General features: G+C 38.3%; 2 protein-coding genes across 2 annotated transcripts; both read left to right on the plus strand.

Moving 5' to 3' along the window:
- Positions 1-3,943: 3,943 nt before the first annotated feature.
- LOC145040527 (uncharacterized) lies at positions 3,944-16,283 on the plus strand. Its single transcript, XM_078988442.1, has 4 exons — positions 3,944-4,136; positions 12,599-13,473; positions 13,579-13,819; positions 13,924-16,283. The coding sequence occupies exons 1-4, from the start codon at positions 3,944-3,946 to the stop codon at positions 16,281-16,283; spliced, it is 3,669 nt and encodes a 1,222-aa protein (XP_078844568.1).
- A 203-nt stretch (positions 16,284-16,486) lies between these two features.
- LOC145040528 (uncharacterized) lies at positions 16,487-17,227 on the plus strand. The gene has a single exon (XM_078988443.1). The coding sequence runs from the start codon at positions 16,487-16,489 to the stop codon at positions 17,225-17,227; it is 741 nt and encodes a 246-aa protein (XP_078844569.1).
- The last annotated feature ends 2,699 nt before the right edge of the window (positions 17,228-19,926 follow it).

A 19,926-nucleotide genomic window follows, 5' to 3' on the forward strand; every position in this document is an offset into this window, starting at 1 on the left:
CTTGAGCTCGGCTAGTCGCGCACATCACACACTTTGTTCTTTCTTAAAACCCTTTACTTAGCCTTTTAGAAAACATTTTCTCTTTCCAAAATCTTTTAATCCCTCGATTTGAGTTCAAACACCCCCCAAGGTGTGTCCGAATCCCTCAAACCAGGGCTCTCATACCAACTTGTAACACCCCAAAATACGAGCCAAAAATTTCATTTTTGAAAACATATTTTTAACAAAACATTCGAATTAAAACATTTACTGGTCATAGTATTTTAATAAGATATCGCATGTCTGGAAAACATTTCAATAAACATAATAATGTCATAGTACAAATCCCCAGGAAGTTCTCATGATGTGGAATACGAAGCATGTGTGTGATGGGCCACTACCGCGTCAGCTCCTTCCCCTTCGAATAAGAGGTACATGAAACCAACAATGAAAACTGTAAGCAAGAAGCTTAGTGAGTTCCCCCAACCTACCACATACCATACAATCACATAACATGCATATATCGTCAGGCATATCTGGGTGCCCGACCTACCCCTTCGGTCCTCTCGACCGGATACTGTCTAGCATAACTGGGAGCTTGCCTCCCCTTCGGTCCTCTCGATCGGATACTGACTAGCATATCTGGGTGCTAGTCTCCCCTTCGGTCCTCTCGACCGGATACTGACTAGCATATCTGGGTGCTGGTCTCCCCCTTCGGTCCTCTCGACCGGATACTGGGGACTATTTCACCCCCTACTACTACCACATAACACATATATCTCGTAATCTATCTAGCATGGCTGGGCATGACCGCCCCTTCGGCCCTATCGACCGGTAATTTGGGGACTATCTCCCCTACTATCACTAACACATAGCAGCATATCATACTAGCACATAAACATATCACCAGGTAGTAGCAACCTTAGATGAATATCACAGAAACAATCATCCATCATACAACTCCTATTGGTGGGTCGGCATTGTGGCCGTAGACCCACCACTACTGGAAGGTAACTCACCTCGTAGTAGCTGCTAATCTGTGTGGGAATAGTCTGTATGCTGCTGCTACTGCTCCGGAAATCCTCCGGCTGTAATTCCCACCAAACACTTAGTCAACTACTGCTACCCGCCCTCAGGGTAAATTGCCCATTTACCCTTAACGAGTCATGAGTTAAGTCATATCAACTACCAGTTGACCAGACTCGTCGAGTTGGCTTGCCGACTGGCCGAGTCCCTTTCTCTATACCCAAGTCTTAATAGTCCTGCATCCTACTCGCCGAGTTGTATGAACAACTCGCCGAGTTCGCCTTCATCCGAAGAACACTCTACGCTGTGACTAGCCGAGTTGTATGAACAACTCGTCGAGTCTGTGCTTGATCTAAGAAGATTGTCTTGAACTCGCCGAGTCATGGCATTGACTCGCCGAGTTCCTTCATGGATAAGTTCGGCTTCCAACTCACCGAGTCCACCCCGGACTCACTACACTACTCGCCATAACGAAAAGCGGGAAAACTCGGGGACTCCCGTCTCGACTCGCCGAGTCGTTCCCATACAATTACTATATGGTCGATTCTACTTGAATCCATCTCATGCCATACATAGATCCGTGATCCTGGGGCTTGATTTACACGTAAAGTTTCCAACTTTACGTGTAAATAGGCAACCATGAGGGTTTTACGGTCCAAAATGCACCAAAAGGGTAGATCTAGGGCTTTCATGTAATATGGTTCCAAAAAGACAGTAGATCTGAGCTCCTGAAGCTCAACCATGCCTAGATCTAAAGGTTAATCAACTTATTACGAACCCTCACACCTACCCAAGCTTGGAAATGGTTCAAGAAGGACTTTAATGGAGCTATAAGGGACAATAAGCATGAAAACAAGGGGGAAAACGAGTTATACCTTAAGGAACACACTGAGATAGCTCAAAGATGCTTGACCTCCTCTTCTTCTTCTTGATCTACTCTTCTTCCTACTCCAAAACTTCAAGAGGACACACCAAATGCTTCAAACTCACAAGGAAACAAAGCTTGGACGAGATATAGGTCTCTGAGGGTGAATGGGGGCGAGCTTGGGTCGCACAAGCTAGCTTAAATAGGGGGCAAACCCTTGGGATTAGGGTTTCATCAAATAGCGATGACTCGCCGAGTCCAGGATATGGACTCGCCAAGTCGCCAACTTAAGCGTGCCCCCGGACCGCATCCCTACTCTGTGATTCGGACCTACAACTCGCCGAGTCCAAGGCTAAAATGACAATTACTTAGATAAATTTTTACGTACCAGGAACCAGGTGCTACAATCCTCCTCAAGCACTCGTAACTGGTGATACCCGGACCTAAGATCAATCTTGGAAAAGTAACTCGCCCCTTGCAGTTGGTCGAATAGGTCGTCTATATGGGGAAGAGGGTAGCGATTCTTGACTATCAGCTTGTTGAGATCTCTTTAGTCGATGCACATACGGAATGATCTGTCCTTCTTCTTTGCGAACAAGAATGATGCTCCCCAGGGTGAGAAGCTTGGTCTTATAAAGACCTTGCTGAGCAGCTCGTTAAGTTGACCGGACAGTTCTTGCATCTCAGCAGGCGCTAGACGATAAGGCGATTTAGCTACGGGGGTAGCTCCCGGAATTAGGTCGATTCTGAACTCAACCTGACGTTTGGATGGTAAACCTGGTAGCTCCTCTGGAAAAACGTCGGGGAAGTCGTGTACAACGGGGAAGTCTTTTAGATCTTTCGTTTTCTGGCTCATGTCGACAACGTGTGCAAGGAATGCGCGATATTCCTTACGCAAGTATCTCTGGGCTTGAATACTCGAGATGATGCGAAGACTCGTACTGGGTTTGTCTCTGTAGATTAACAGGGTTTCGTTATTCATTAGATTTAGACGGATTGCTTTATCGAAGGATAGAATATCAGCATGATAGAGACTCAACAGTCCATGCCCACAATGACATCGAAACTCTTGATCGATACTGGTATGAGGTCGATTGGGAATGAATGATCATCTAGCGTGAGGGTGCAACCTATATAGATTTCGTTAGAGCTCTCTGTCTTTCCGTTAGCCATTTCTACGATGAATGTTTCTTTTAGTGGTTGCGGGGATTGGTTAAGTAAGTGTTTAAAGTTTTGGTTTATGAAGCTTCCTTCTGCTCCACTATCGAATAAGACACAAGCATATGACTTGTTGAGAAGGAACGCACCCGTGACTACTATGGGGTATGCTACTGCTTCATTGTGGCCAATAGCGAGTAGTCTTCTTGTTCCTCCCGTATTCCCAGCCTTCGAACAGTTTTTCTTGAAATGGCCAACTTCACCGCAGCCATAGCAAGTCTGGCTCACTCCTGAGCTGGGGCCGTGGGAGATAGGTTTGGGTTGGGATCTGCAAAACCGGATGGTATGGCCCTTCCACGCAGTTGGTGCAGTGCAATTCACGGCAGGGGCCGTTGTGATGGAAGGGGCACTTGGGACACTTGGGTAAGTTTCCAGCATAGGATTTGGCTGGTATGGGGGTAGAAGGAGTGGTGGCAGCATAGACGGCCACGATCTATTGGTTTTTGGAGGAGGATTGAGTTTTCTTGCTCTTCTTCTGATCCCAACACTTCCTCTTGTTGTTAGTTGATTTGGGTGGTGAAGTGGTAATCGCCATGGTTGTTGATGGGGTGGAGGGAGTTTCATGATCAATTAACCTTTAGGCCAATTCCTTGGCGCTATCAAAGGTCATAGGACGTGATGCTAACACGTTCCCTCGATACGGGGGCACTAAATCCCTAGATGTATCATTCTATCTTCTTGCTTTCAGAAGGTATCATGTTGGGACACATAGCTACTAGGTCACAGAACCTGGCAGTATAAGTGATTATATCAGTCCCCTTCATCTTGAGATTCCAAACTTCTTCTTCGAGCTTCTAAACTTCGCCCCTAGGGCAGTACTCATTCATCATTAGGTCCTTCAGTGTGTCCTAGCCAATGGCGTTGGCTGTTACCAAAGAGATTGATTTGACATGGCCATTCCACCATGTCAAGGCCCTTTCAGTGAATGTGGCAGCAGCAAACTTTATTTTGCTTTCTTCGGGGCATGAGCACATTTCAAAGACAGCTTCATCCCTTTCAATCCATTGGGACAAAGCAAGGATTCCTCCGGTCCCATTGAAAAATGTCGGTTTGCATTTCATGAAATATTTATAAGTACACCCCTGCACACGTAAGGTAATTTCACCGTGTCTGGAGTTGATGCCCATTCCAGCTCCACTGGCATCATCGGAATTCATCTAAGCCATAGAGGCTGTTACAGCTGCAGTTACAGCTATTTGAAACATCACAGGATCGATCTGTGGAGGAGGAGGTGGTGAAGGTGGAGTCTGTGTTGCAGGTCTGCCTCTGTTCGGACGCTTGCGGGGAGGCATCTTTTACTAGAAATTTATAAAGATGAAGATAATAGTGAGAATCGATTGTAAATAAGTTGTGAGAGTTTCACAGACCAAACTGACATAGTTCAATTATCAGATAGAATCATAGCAATAGAGTAGAAAAACATAAAACTTCAAACTTTCTCACAAAGTGTGTAGCTACCAATATTACTGGTATTAATGATGTAAAATGAATTCGAGAAAAGCGACCTAACAGTAGGTCTTACATCAAACCATAAGGGAAAATGTTGGCATCCTAGAGGCCTAATTAGAGTACTTTCAAAGTTAGGAACGTTTACAGACAAGTGCTCTACCGAGCATAGAAAGAGAAAGGCTACTCCTTAAACAAAAGGGAAAGATAAGTAGATATATTTTACTGGCAACAGGTACTCATTGGGCGAACCCTAAGATCATCCAGTTAGCGTACAATTTCCTGAAGATGTCTCTCCTGAACCCTCTGACGTGCTCGGAGTTCCCTAACTTCGGCTCGGGATGCAACTAGTTGTTGTTGCAGAGTCTCATTGGTCCTCCTAGTCCTATTCATGGCTTCTTCCAGTTGGCGGATACATACAGTGTTAAGGCTGGAGTTGGCATCAATTTCCACGACTCTGCCAATGGCTGCTTGACTTTGTTCAATGTTCCTAGCAATCCTACGGATCATGATGGGCAAGACTCGATCCACTGATCCTCCTTCGCTTATGTTATAGAAGCTTCGGTCTCCGTTGAAAGGTACAAGCTGACCCTGCTCATCGCTCCATCGGTTCAATGTTATTTCCCACATGGGGGTGGGACCTTGAAATACCAGACGGGGGTTACGGTTTTGAGCTACTGGGGGTAGGTTTTTGACTTCCGGTTCGGATTCGGAGCTATCCGAAAAACCTTCAGCACGGTGATCATCCAAAGGGATCGGGTGATCATCTTTTGGCTCCTCATCGAGCCATCCTCCATTGCCTTGGTTCAGATAATACGGATCACCAGGAATGTGGAAGCTAGCCATGCTATCTATGCGAGAATGGGGAAAGAAAGGTTAATAGACGTACTAATCTAGGATACTTATAAGATGATCGTTATTAGTCGACCCAATACTTGCATAGTGCATACCAATTACATGTAACCGAAGCAAGATAGTCCTTCGAATAAGCGACCCTAACTCCAGATGTCCAATCAAACAAGAACATGAAATGAAGGAAAGGTCACAAATTCTAAGTCTATAGCACCCTAGTCACATGTAACTGTGGTGTATCCACTTAGCAACTATTTCCCTACTAGTAACGACCCTTTTAGTTATCACATATGCAGTTAGTAGAATACAGAATACTCATATAGTATTCTTTTTCTAACGTTCTTGTAGTAGTGTTGGTAAGTTTTTAGACTTGTTGCAACACCACAATCACTCTTAGGCACATGCTAGTCATTCCTAGAAAAATGTAGTTGATCAGGCTACATCCACCCAGATATGACTATATGTCTCTAAGCCTAATTGTGTTGTTCAACAATCTTAATACTTTTGTTCTGTTCTAGTATGATACTGACCCTTTGTATTGGTGAATGTATATATATACTTAATTAAATATTTTAGCATTAAAAAGTATATATTCTTGGTCAGAGTGTTTTAGTCCCGAAGTGTTTATAGTTCGTATATCTTTTATGGGTTGATATACTTAATTCACTATAAACAATGCTCTGATACCAATCTGTCACACCCCAAAACCGAGAACGGCGGAATACGTTCCGGGGTGGAGGATGTCATGTACAGTATCATAACAATTGCATAATAGTAAAAACAAGCGACAATAACCATTGCATTAATATAGTAATTGTAAATACAAGCGTGTTCTATACAGTTTGATAGACACCAAAAGTATAAACAAAAATAAAAGATGGGTCTTGTATATGCTCCATCTTCTCAAAAGTTGCACCAGTACCTGTCTATTTTTGACCTGAGAATACAAGTTATTTTGAAAATGAGTATCAACATAAAGCTGGTGAGTTCATACGAATTTAGTGTTGTTGCTTGTATAAAAGTGTTTACAATCACGTAATATAAAAATAGTGAATAATGTTTGAGAATAGTAAAAATCCCTAGAAAATCCTATATTTTCTAGATTCGAGCATTTGTAAGTTTAACTCTTCGTGTGTGTAAAAGTATTTCCATTGAAACTTTCAGTTATAAAAATAAGGTAATAGATTTCATTCAAGTAAAGTAGAAGAGAAAAGATATTGTCGGTTGGCTGTAGTAGTGTTGCAAACTTCAATTAGTAATATATATATATATATATATATATATATATATATATATATATATATTATTTACTTCGGGATGTTAGCTTAGACTTTAATTCTTAGTGTGTTAATTTGGATATGGATGTGATCTCTCATGACCAAACTTAGTGATAATAGAGAGTCCGATGACCTTCCCGGTCATACGTAGTGTAGCGATGTTTTGTCACCTCTGGGCCTGGTCAGCTCGGACTGTAGTTAGCAGTCGGGATGTAATAGTGTCCGTCCTATATAGATCTATACATGTAGTGTTGCTTTCCTTCCGGGAAGCTCTGGTTACATGGTATTTGCGCAGTAGAGTGCCGTATAGAGGGATAGTGTGTCATTTCTGGGTTAGTGTATTCTCTTGTATTATAGTATAGGGAACTTTTAGTATAGTATATAGAGTGCTCTTTTTAACATGCGTTAACTTGTAATAGTAGTAATTATAGTGAGTATCATAGTACTAGAGGTAATGAGCAGTAGTCTTAACTATACCTATTATAGTTAATTAGAGTGTGGGATTGCATGCCTTTGATCTACAAAGGTATTAAATAAGGTGAATACTTTCATATTTAACACAAATATATATGATATATAACTAAGAATTCAACAACAGTCGGACGGATAACAGTATACCCTAAGACCACAACCAAACAAGAACAGGAAATAAGGCGAGCTATCGGTCCTAAGTCCTTCAAGTCTTATTTATATAAATATATTGGTATAGATATAGTTTAAAAGAAAAGTATTTTAAAAACAATTTAACATAAAAAATGCGTTTGAAAGTCATTTAAAACAGTTTTGTTGACTAGTAGCTAAAAGTATAGAAATCCTTTTTTATTGCGAGTTATAAATCACATATGATTTGATACTATAACTTTCTTGTATTTAACTTGTATTCCCCTCCCCCCCCCCCCTAAAACATTTAAAAACATTTAAAAGCTTAATTAAGGGGTATAAACTCACCTGTAGCGAGTGGATCGGGTAGGAGTGTCGGTTGAGTGCTTGGTGCCAAGTGAAGACTTGAACACACTTTATGACCCTAGTAACATATGAAGAAATATGTTTACATATAATTAGTTATTAAAACACCAATTAAACACGTATAGACATCCTAATGCGAAGAAAAACTCTTTGGTCAAGTGCTAGGAGGCTATTGGGTTGTAAGGAAGGAGTGTAAGGCCTCACTATGGAGTTTACTCCTCAAATACTCACCTTAGGTGAGTTTGTGGTTGAAGGACCACTTCCCCCATGGGTTTACGACCGTAAACTCATGGGAGGAGTGTATTTGAGTGCTTAAGGGTCTCTTACATCATTAGGAAGAGTTATAGGGTTTAATCCATGGCTTGAGGAGTGTTTAGGGTTCAAAAGGGGCACTCTCTTGGAGTTTGCAGCCCTAGGACCACTCCTTGGGAGTTTACAGTCATGAACCCCATGATTTACGGCCATAAACCCTTATACACCCCTTATACTTTGTTTTTGAGGTCCTCAGTTCACTCCTACAAGTTTCTAAGTGAAGGTCCAAGGCTAAATAGGGGGTTTAGGGCTCAATTTGCATAATTTGAGGGAGTTTACGGCCTAAGAGTGTTCCTGGGTCATAAACCCTCTTTCAAGCCTCCAAACATAATGTTTAATGTGTAAAACATTTCAAGGGTAAGTTCTAAGTTAGCCTCTACGCCTAAGGAAGGGGTTTGGGGGCATTTTGGCACCTTTTTAGGGGTTTACGGCCTAAGAGGGTTCTTGGGCCGTAAACTCCTTGTTCTTGGCCTTCTTGGATGATTTTCAAGCTATATTGACATGTAATGAGCTTTAGAACAATTTAGGGTAAGAGAACTTACAGTTTGGGAGCGGAAACTTGGGGATTTTTGAAGAATCGGGCCTTGAAGAGAGAGAGAGAGAGAGAGAGAGAGAGAGAGAGAGAGAGAGTGTGTGACTAGAGTGGTAAAAAGTTTAAGTTGGTGACCAGTCAACCCTTATATAGGGTTTGAGTTTGTGGCCAGGTGGAAATCTACTCGATACCGACATTAAACGGGGTTTATGGTCGTACCCGATTAAATGGTCGTAATTTGACTTGTTTGTAACTAAAACTTTTTAAAAGAATATTGATGGTGTTTCCCATGATTCTAATTTAATCCGATCCTTATGAAGTTATAATAAAAGTTCAAATTTTTAATTTCTCTGATCCTAATGTTAACGGAAAAGTTTAATAAAAACGAGTTATATTAACGGGAAACGGGTTACGGTGACGGAATAAATTTCAGGTTGTCACACAATGTTTCAATATAAATAAAATACATTTCTTCGAAAATACTTGGATAATTTACTTATCTTGTTTTTTGGGAACAAATTCCGCAATATTATTTTCTAAAATGGATACTCTGATTTTTAAATAAGCATATATAAAATTTTTAAAATGACTGTGAAATTGGGTATGTCACAGTTGGTATCAGAGCATTAGTTTAAGCAAACTAGGAATTTATAGGATTTCTAGACTTAAACTTAGAATGTTAAACGGTGATCGTGAGATGTGTGTATGCTATATTTCGGAAGTATGCCTGAATAGACACGAGCAATAGCTTCTTTAGGGAAGATTCCTAAATTGATTTTATGTGATAAATAGTTTATGCTATAAGATGCCTTATATTCTTTATGATGCTATCGTTTAATTGGGTCTATGACCTATTGCCAATTGGATCTGGAAATTTATGTGTTTTAGATTTCTAAACATTTAATTATGGTATTAGAACTGGCATGTAACTTTTCATAGTAATAAGGAGGATTATACATCTAAACCTTCTCCATCTTAAATTTCTCATCTTGAAACTATTACGGTGTATGGAACATCATGATAAGGACTCATACCAGACTCAGCAAACAGAAGAAATAAGAAAGCTAATGATAGTGAATGATACCTATCAGAAGATACCGTAAAAGAGGTATCTTGCATTTAGAATGCGTCTAATAAATAATATGTCTAGTACGGGAAAAGTACACTTTCAATTTGTAGAAAGAAAGATTTTTGGTATAATCCATGAAGTTATCCCATCATCTATCATTTCCTACACCAACCGAGTTTGAGAATAATTGATGATTGAAGATACGTATGGAAGAAGTCCTAATAGAGTCTAGGGAAAATTTTATGATTGTTTGGACACATTTGTATCTGTTAAAATTGTTTTTGTGATAATAACTTTGAGAACTGAGAGACAATACTAGGGACGAGTACAAGTAGGTGTGAAAGGTAGTAGTGTCATATACTACTGGAAGTACGTGACTCGCATTTAGATCAGGGAAAGTCACAAGGTTAGCAAGGCAATAGTAATTGAATCTATTTGGTTCATGCCTGTCATTACCATCGTTTCGTAATGACTAAGAAGATGATTGTTATTTCGACCGTAGTGGTCATATCAAACCGAGTCCGAATAAGATGAGTGTGTTACGTGGTTCAAAGAACCAAGTTCGATGTAGCGTCTAACTTAAGCCAGAAGATTGAAGTGAAAGATAATCGAAGCGATCAATAGAAGTATCATGATCGCCATGAAAGTAAAAATCTTGTAGCTAGAAGTGTTACATGGTAGAATGTGATTGTATCACATTAGAACATGAAGGAAGGTATATTCCATTCTGAAATTTGGCTCTAAAAGACCTAAGTCTAAGAATTGCATTATACGATGAGAGATCATTAGAACATGACCCATTGGTCTGTTACAATAATCAAAGTAAAGTCTATTTACGAAGGATCAAGAGTCTCCAATAAGAATTGAGATTGTAACTTGAAGGTCACGATTGAAATTCCAACGTGAGATAGAGAGTGGATGCAAGATTGAGCACCACCAAAAGTCAAGAGGTCCAAGAGTTAGATACTCATTTAAAAGGAAATAGGAGTTACAATTATTACTTAAGATGAAAAGATAATGTATGGAGTCATTATAAAATCCATGTTTCATTGATGATCCCGAGACATAATCATCCTAAGGGGAGAGATAATTCTAACGCCCGCAAATTCGGGCTAGCCAATTTAGAGATAATAAGCGTTAAAAATAAGTTTTTGAAAGAAATTTTTTTAAGAATAAGTAATCTTAACCAAGATATAGTATATGTCACAAGGGTTCTGTACATATAAAGAACGTTGAAATCCTAATTATAACGAAGAAGTTATGACCCGTCAAAGTTTTGCGATAAAACCGACACGACGCTGTGTATCGTAAAAAGTGAGTTTGCGATAAAAAAAAAACTTTTTAGCCTTAGCGATCTAAACGAAAGTCGTAGTAGACGTTAAACCAAGAGTGTACATAAAAAAGAACGTCCGAATTTGACTTCGTATAATGAAGTTATGATTTTTCTAATATTAAGCATAGTAGTACACAACCCGGAAATCCAATTTTAGATCGATCAACTTTTAGCCAACATAATCTAAACTAGAATTAAAGATTTCATTCATAGGAGTTCAACGATATAAAGGCATACAAAAACGGACGTCGAATGACAAAGTTATGAATTTTTAACGGACTTTAACTGCCTAAGCCTGTTAAAAGATAACTTTAAAAATAAACTCAAAATTAGCCGATGGAGTCTAAAAGTTGTAGATCCCATCGATACCTATGTGTGGATATAAAGAACGTCAAAAATCGAGCTCGTATGCAAAAGTTACGGATTTTAGAAGATAATTAGTTTTGGAATAACATGAGGTGACACGTGGTGCGATATGATCCATTGGTTCCTCACCACAGATTGACACCAGAGGATGACACCTAGCCACGAACGCATAGCGTTTAGCAAGGGAACGCCCCACGTTCGCACCAGAATTAGCCTATAAATAGAGGCGAGGATCACCGCAAGTGCTAGAGGCGAGTCCTGGAGCGCCAGTAGGCTCCGAGAAGAAGAGCTTTTAGCTCAGAAGTTCTGCCCCCTCAGAGTCTGACTCCTAGCTAAACCCCCTTGTAAGTGAGTTATGCTTACCCTACTTTAAGTGTAGTTTATGATTAAGTTCATTACCGCTATTATGAACCTATAAACATATTAAATGTGCTAAGTATTATAAATTATACAAAGTGGTATTATAATATCTTTTAACTACTCGTAGTACAGGGAATCTGCTCTGAAGTGCCGCATAGGGTTGTTGGATTTCAGAACAACTTAAATGCCAAAATGGTCCTGCTCTCCGGTGTTTCATGTCTGGACTATGTCTGTACACAGTAGTTGAAAAAGTATTGTTTAATACTTATAAAACCATATCACCCATAGACCTTGAGTTAATAATAAGTCACAACTTAGAAATAATAATGCTAGGTTTCGTTGAAGGAAAAGACGATTATTAGAAGCGAAGCGCTGTATGAAGTTGGTGAAAACATAGTTCAAAGGTTATCTATAAGGCACAACTGCTAGTATTATCCATTAGGCACAATTGCCAGTAAATTTAGAGTACATATGGTGAACACATCGTTCACAACACCTACAGGCTGTGAGCCTGCTAGCATTCCACTAGACTGTCTATAATAGTCTGTGGTCATTGTATATACTCGGCTAGATGACTGGGTCATCGTTATGGTCAAGTCTTCTCATCATCTTTCACATCTCATCATCTATATCATCTTTCATCTCTTATATTTCATCTACCCATTTTTACCCAATATATTTATAGGTATAAAATACATATACAGTTTAAATCAAATAAAATATGTATATTAGGGTCTCCAGCATAGATATCAAGAACACAAATAATATGCACACATATCACGTAATTTATATTAAATACTTCATGTGTAATATGAAAGTAACTATGTACTCACTTGTTAAAGTGATCACTCGAAATTTGAACAACGCTTCACTTCTAGCAATCGTTTTTCCTTCGATGAAACCTAGCATTATTATTGCTAAGTTTTAGTCTAATACTTATTGCGTATATGTTTTCATTTATAATATATAACTATTTATACAAATAATATGTTTGTAGAAAATCGAAAAAGATACAATAGAAACTATTATGCACGAAAAAAGGAGAAAAACAAAAAGAGAAGGATAGCTAACGGTGAAGGATGTAGTCAACCTACAGCACTCACAAGTTGCACTACAATGGAGACAAACGAAACAAATGTGAACGAAGATTCCTCTGTGAGTGTTATAAGTGCTGCTCAGAGGACGAGTACTTATAATAAAGAATATTATCAACGAAGAAAGGAACGAACTATGATGACAAAAAGAAGAGTATACGCCTTTCAGGAGGATCCGTATGATTTTGTTTACGAAAATATCCGTATGGAACATCGTATATTAAAGGCTCAAAACCCTTGTGTTTATTGTGGAGCAAAGCGACTACAATATGAATTCCCTACCTTTTGTTGCATGAGTGGGAAGACAAAACTGGCACACTCCCCTATTCCCACAGAGTTGCACCAACTCTTCACAAGGCAAGAGCAGCTAGAAGAAAGCTTCAGGTACAATATAAGGGCGTATAACTCAAACTTTTCTTTCGCATCACTAGGTGTAAATGTGGATAAAGAATTGGCCAATATGAATTCTGGAGTTTACACTTTTTGTGCGCACGGAACACTCTATCATAATATCGATCAGTTAATTTCAAGGGATGGTAAATCGAGGTATTTACAGTTGTATTTTTATGACGGTGAAGCTGAAATATCACAGAGATCCTCCTGGAAGAATGTTGATAGAAGAATCATCCAAAAACTAACACGTATTCTAGCTTCGAATCCGTACGTTAGAACATTTAAACAGCTATCTGATCTAGGACCCCTTGATAATTATAGAGTGACTTTGAATGCATCGGTGGAGCTTGACCAAAGGGTGTACAATAAGCCTACCACATCTGAGGTGTGAATAGTAACATTTAACTTTATTCATTTTAAAATTAAATGTCTCATATTTATAATTATAGATATCATATTAATCACCATATTGAACTACACCTTTGCATAGGTTGCTGGTATTTGGGTTGAAGGAAATAACAACATCACTGCATATAAAAGAAGTATAATTGTCTACGGGAGGTCTAACTATAGTACTGAAATTCAACCTCACTTTGGTTGTTATGATCCTTTGTCGTATCCTTTATTCTTTCCCAATGGTGAGTCTGGATGGCATCCTAAAATACCAAGATATGGGGTGGCCATGGATGAAATTAATAGTGACAATGAAGACAATGATGAAGGTTCAGAAGGTACGCCTTTAACATTCTTTTACATATTTAAAACATGTAACAGGTATTGCCTTAAATATTTGGATATTAAATTTATATTTTTCACATAAATTATGATATCACAGGATCTACTTCAAAAAAAGGCAGAAACACTGTAAGTATGCAGGAGTACTATTGTTACAAGTTCCAGATATGGTCGAATGATAATGTGATTTTGATGGGAGGGAGATTGTTCCAGCAGTTTGCAGTAGATACCTATATAAAGATTGAGACTACACGTTTGGTTTTTGTTGAAAAGAACCAAACCAAAATTAGAGCTGATTTATACCATGGCATTGTTGATTGTTTCAATGCCGGTGAGGCTCAACCAAGTAGGGTTAGACAGAGAATTGTGTTACCTGCAAGTTTCATTGGAGGTCCACGTGACATGCGCCGAAGATTTCTGGATGCCATGGCTTTAGTTCAAGATGATGGGAGGCCTGATATATTTCTTACAATGACGTGCAACCCAAAATGGAAAGAAATCGATGATGAGTTATTGCCTGGACAATCAGCTCAAGATCGACCGGACCTTGTTGCAAGAGTTTTTCATGCTAAGTTAGAGGATCTCAAGGTACAGTTATTGCAGAGACATATAATCGGTGTGGTGGGGTCATATGTGTATGCGATAGAGTTTCAAAAGCGTGGATTGCCACATGCACATTTCCTCTTAATAATGACCCCTGGATATAAGATGAATAATCCAGACGATTATGACAAACTTGTGTGTGCGGAAATTCCCGACCCAATAAGGTTTCCTGAAATGCATGATCTTGTCAAAAGTCACATGATGCACGGTCCCTGTGGTAGCTTACGAGAAAAAAGTCCGTGTATGCAGGGTGTGCCAAAAATATGTCGTTTCAGATATCCTAGGCAATTCAATGAAAAGACATCACAAGGAGAGAACTCATATCCATTATATAGAAGGAGAAATAATGGAATTGAGGTTACTGTAAGAAATACATCATTGGATAACAGATGGGTGGCTCCATACAACCCGAAGTTGTTAATGATGTTTAATTGTCATATCAACGTTGAGGTTTGTTCGAGTATAAAGTCTGTGAAGTACCTCTTCAAATATGTTTATAAGGGCCATGACAAACAAGTTATCCATATTGATAAAGACCAAGAAAATGTTGTTATTAATGAGATAAAAAAGTTTCAAGACGCACGTTATGTGTCCCCTCCCGAGGCATTATGGCGAGTTTTTAGCTTTCCTCTTTCAAAAATCCACCCTTGTGTGATGGCCTTGCAAATACATCTCCCGAATCAACAGTTGGTTAGGTTCAAAGACGGTGACAGAATAGAAGACATTGTTGATAGGGAGAACGAAAAAGATTCAATGTTGACGGCATTTTTCAAGAAGAATAAAGAAGATTCCAAAGCGAGAGAATATTTGTATAAGGATTTTCCCAAACATTTTACATGGAATCGGAGAAACCATTGTTGGAGGACCCGGGAACATAAATCAATGGTTGGTCGACTTGTTTATGCTAATCCAGATGAAGGAGAGAGATACTACCTACGCCTGCTTTTATGTCATATCACCGGGCCTACCTGCTTTGAAGATTTATACACAGCCAATGGTGTATTACACCCTACATTTCAAAAAGCAGCTCTTGAAAGAGGTTTAGTAGAGATGGATGATAATTTATCACAGTGTCTTGAAGAGGCTTCCTTATTTCAATTTCCCAGTGCACTTAGAAGGTTATTTGCGACGATGCTGATTTTTTGTGAACCTGGAAATGTTCGCAAGTTATGGGACGACTACTATGATTCTCTTTCTGAAGATTATAGGAAACAATATGGATGCGCCGAGCGAGTGCAAAATATGGTCCTCATCGACATTAGAGTCTTCCTAGAATCTATGAGTAAAAAGCTTAGTGATTACGACCTTCCAAATATCAGTGCACACATCGATTTACAATCAAGAGGCTATCGTGAGGTGCAAGAAGAATACTCTATAAATGTGGAATATGAAGACTTACATGCGCGAGACTCTCTCAATCCAGACCAGAAGTTTGCATATGATGAGATAATGAGGCATGTGGATCAAAATATTCCAGGTGTCTTCTTCATAGATGGTCCCGGTGGAACTGGAAAGACATTTTTGTACAAAGCTTTGTTGGCTAATATCCGTGCCCGTGTTCTTATTGCACTTGCAACTACCACGTCAGGTGTTGCGGCTAACAACATGCCAGGAGGGAGAACATCTCATTCACGATTTGGAATTCCGCTCAATCTTGATAATAACTTGATGTGCAAGATCACTAAACAAAGTGGGAAGGCTCAGATACTTCGCGAGGCAAAGGTAATCATATGGGATGAAGCAGCAATGGCTAAGAGGCAGGCAGTAGAAGCAGTTGATCGGACAATGCAAGACATCACAGATGAGAAGCTCCCTTTCGGTGGAAAGATAATGGTTATGGGAGGTGACTTTAGATAAGTGTTGTTGGTCGTGAGATATGGCACTCGAGCACAAATTGTCGACTCTAGCTTACGAATGTCACCTCTATGGGCTTCAGTTAAAAGGCTTCGATTAAATATCAACATGAGAGCGGTAAATGACCTGTGTCTGATTTTTTATTACGAGTCGGTGATGGAAAGGAGGAAACATTGGACGAGTCCTATATTCGTATACCTGATAACATGTCCATTCGATACACTGATAAAACTAAATCAGTGGACGTTCTGATTGATGCAATATTTCCTTCTTTGCAATCCAACGGCGCTGATTCAAAATTTATCATTTCGAGAGCGATATTGTCAACTAAAAATGAAAGTGTTGATGAGATTAATAATAAGTTGATCGAACGATTTTCTGGCGAGCAAAAAGTTTACTATAGTTTTGATGAAGCGGAAGATGACAAAAATAACTTATATCCGATGGAGTATTTGAACTCGCTAAATGTTAGTGGTGTACCCCCTCATTATCTTCGGTTAAAAACTGGGTGCCCTGTAATACTTTTGCGAAATATCGATCCTTCAAATGGGTTATGTAATGGCACCAGATTGATATGTCGAGCTTTCCAACAAAATGTCATTGATGCAGAGATAGCGGTTGGCCAACATGCTGGAAAAAGAGTGTTTTTACCAAGAATTCCTCTATGTCCATCTGACGATGAGATGTTCCCATTCAAACTTAAAAGAAAGCAGTTTCCAATTCAGCTTAGTTTCTCTATGACAATCAATAAAGCTCAAGGACAAACAATTCCAAATGTAGGTGTTTATCTACCAGAATCGGTATTCTCACATGGTCAGCTTTATGTGGCGTTGTCCAGAGGAATATCACGTGTCAATACCAAGGTATTAGTAAAGCCGGAAAAAATGTTTCATAATGATGGAATCTACACATCAAACGTTGTGTACAAAGAAGTGTTATGTGATTAACAAGGTACAATCAACAACTTATTATTATACAATTTCTTCAAATATGTATCTTAGATGCTTATTTGATGTTTAATGCAGGGCTAGCAGATGAAGCAACATGATTGCAGATTGGTGTAGGTTATATATTGGACATGTTATAAATGTACAAAACTGTATGGTTGCAGATTGTTGTTATTTATATATTGTTAAAATCAAGTATGAACTATCAAATGAATTATTTGAGATGTAGACTCAACTTTTATCGTATTGTATGACTATACACCTAGCAAGAAACTATATGTTGAAATGAACTATTCGACACATAATAGTCTACCAAATGGCCGCAATGAATAACTCACGTCTAAAGGAAACTATTAAAACTATCTTCCGAAAGAAACTTTTTGCCGCCCGGCGCTTAGCGCGGGTAAACGGCTAGTTATCTCTAAATTGACTAACCCAAATATGCGAGCGTTACATCATTTTTAAAAGAATATATTGGCAGTTATAGTTATTAGACTTATCCAAGTGGGAGACTGTTAGATTAGGTGTTTAAGCCCATAAATATAATCGGTATACACTTGAATTGATAGTAGCATAGTCCTTTTTGGTTGCCTTCAAACCTATAACATGTCAGGATGATTTTTTGGAGTGAGAGAGTTTGATGTATTATTTGATTAATAAATTGAAATAAATAATTTATTAATATATTATGAGAATAATATACTAATTAGAAATAGTAATATTTAATTAATATTTAATCAGAAATTAATTGAAATTAATTTTTGGACTAAAAGAATTAATTAAAAGTATAGGGACTGAAGTGTGATTGTTTAATAGTTGAGCAAGAGACATTCTAGAACCATCCATAAGGCTTGGACGGTTTTCTATGAGCCTTAGAGTTTCTAAAATAATCCATTTGGATAATCAGGAAAGTGGATAATTACCTGGTTTAATATAATCTTGGATTTGGGCTTATCTAGGGCATCCTGATTGCATTATAAAGAGAGCCTCAACCCTAGAATTTTTGGCCACCTGTTATTATGAAGAGCCAACCGAATTTTTGAGCCTCTCTCATCTCTCCCAATCTTCTTCCTTTTTCTAATGTTGGGTATGAACCACTAGAGATACGATATTTGTGTTGCTTGCTCTCAATGCTTCTACAACACAAGGATTTTGTTATTAGTCAATAACAATCACGATATGTTTCTCCTAACCCTAATTAGTTCATTTTCAAAAATATGCTAGATGTTTTAGGGTTTCTTATTTGTTTTTCAAAGTTGTATGTTAAATTAGAGAAAACATTGATCAAGAATTAGGCTTGCCTGCACACATAGGAAATTATATGTTTTGCATAATACCCAACACAAAATACGCTTGAGTATCACGAATACCACATCATCTTCAACTATACTCCCAAATTCATATGCCAACAAACCACTCACGCTTCATCAACAGATATAAACAAAATGTGCGTTTTTCATGGATAACATAGGATTCATGTTTTTATTTATATAAAACGGGATTTTGTTTTAATATTTTTATCTTGAACACTATCCTATTAATCCCTTTCGGTAACTCCAATCAAAATGAAAAAAGGTGATGAGGGTAGTAAGCTATGAGCTTTTAAAAACCAACCTCATTAGAGATTAAAAAACCTCTTTAAACTTCTCTTATAGCATTAGAGTGGTTGAGCCTAGTCACGGTAAGACTAATGTTGTTTTATTAAACATCCAATGACGCAATGTTAGGTTTAAGGAAAATGATTCCCAATTGATATGTTCTACATAAGACATACATGAATGAATTATTCTAGAATGGGCACGTTCAACTACTAGACACGCCATATCTAGTTAAGTGACCACGTGTTTTGGGAAATGTGCTTTCTTCGTGTCGTGTACCATCGTGCAACGCATCTGTCTTTGCATAGTACAATGCTCTTACTGAAATCACCTAAACGTACTGGATACCCATTATAGATGCGCTATGTTTCCTACATATCATAAGATTCCTTAGTTAAATCCATTCCAGCTTGCTCATTTTCCATTCCACTTTAAATGCCTAGAACTTACTCATCTTAAGTCCATTTTTTAAAAACTTTATGTCCACATAAATGTGGTAATGAGCTTAACAACTCTATTAAATCACTTTTTATTGAATGTTACAAAACTTAATACATTAAGTCATAAAGTGAGCACTTAAATGATAAAATTTCTCATTTTTCCCTTTTAGCCAAAACACTCAATTCAATCAAGGTAATTATTCAATTACCTATCTAAAATTCCTTACCTATTATTGTTTGGATGAATATATCCATTTTCACTATTACTTCTCACACATATTAACTAATGGTTAATTTAGTTCCAAATACCATGTCAACACTTTCTAATTCTCACCTGACTTGTGAGAAAGTGTTAGTCAACTGAACACTTGCTTTTTTTCATACTTTTTGTCACTTTGGACCTTTTTACCCTTTTGTTCCATAAAACACATATATTTTAATCTTCTAACACATTCCATTCATTTCTTATTCTTAATAAACATTCAAATTTTCTGGAAGTTACACATCCCTTGCTTTGCATACACTACACTGGGATGATGAATCACTTGAGTGACTTTAGGAAACCATTATACAAAATCATGATACTTTGAGAAGAAAAAAAAAGAAGAAATAAGGGAAAGTGAGTATAGATCTACGTAAAGGTTCAATTTAATCTACATGT

The sequence above is a fragment of the Lactuca saligna genome, chromosome 4 (genome assembly GCF_052625555.1).
Source record: "Lactuca saligna cultivar CGN05327 chromosome 4, ASM5262555v1, whole genome shotgun sequence".
Classification (NCBI taxonomy): domain Eukaryota; kingdom Viridiplantae; phylum Streptophyta; class Magnoliopsida; order Asterales; family Asteraceae; genus Lactuca; species Lactuca saligna.

Bases quoted from the DNA above. Each gene is read 5' to 3' on its own strand.
- LOC145040527 (XM_078988442.1), top strand. From the start codon at position 3,944: ATGGCGTTGGCTGTTACCAAAGAGATTGATTTGACATGGCCATTCCAC. The intron at 4,137-12,598 runs GTTTGCATTTCA...ATATGTTTGTAG, and splicing joins GGTCCCATTGAAAAATGTCG to AAAATCGAAAAAGATACAAT. The intron at 13,820-13,923 runs GTACGCCTTTAA...ATGATATCACAG, and splicing joins CAATGATGAAGGTTCAGAAG to GATCTACTTCAAAAAAAGGC.
- LOC145040528 (XM_078988443.1), top strand. From the start codon at position 16,487: ATGTCCATTCGATACACTGATAAAACTAAATCAGTGGACGTTCTGATT.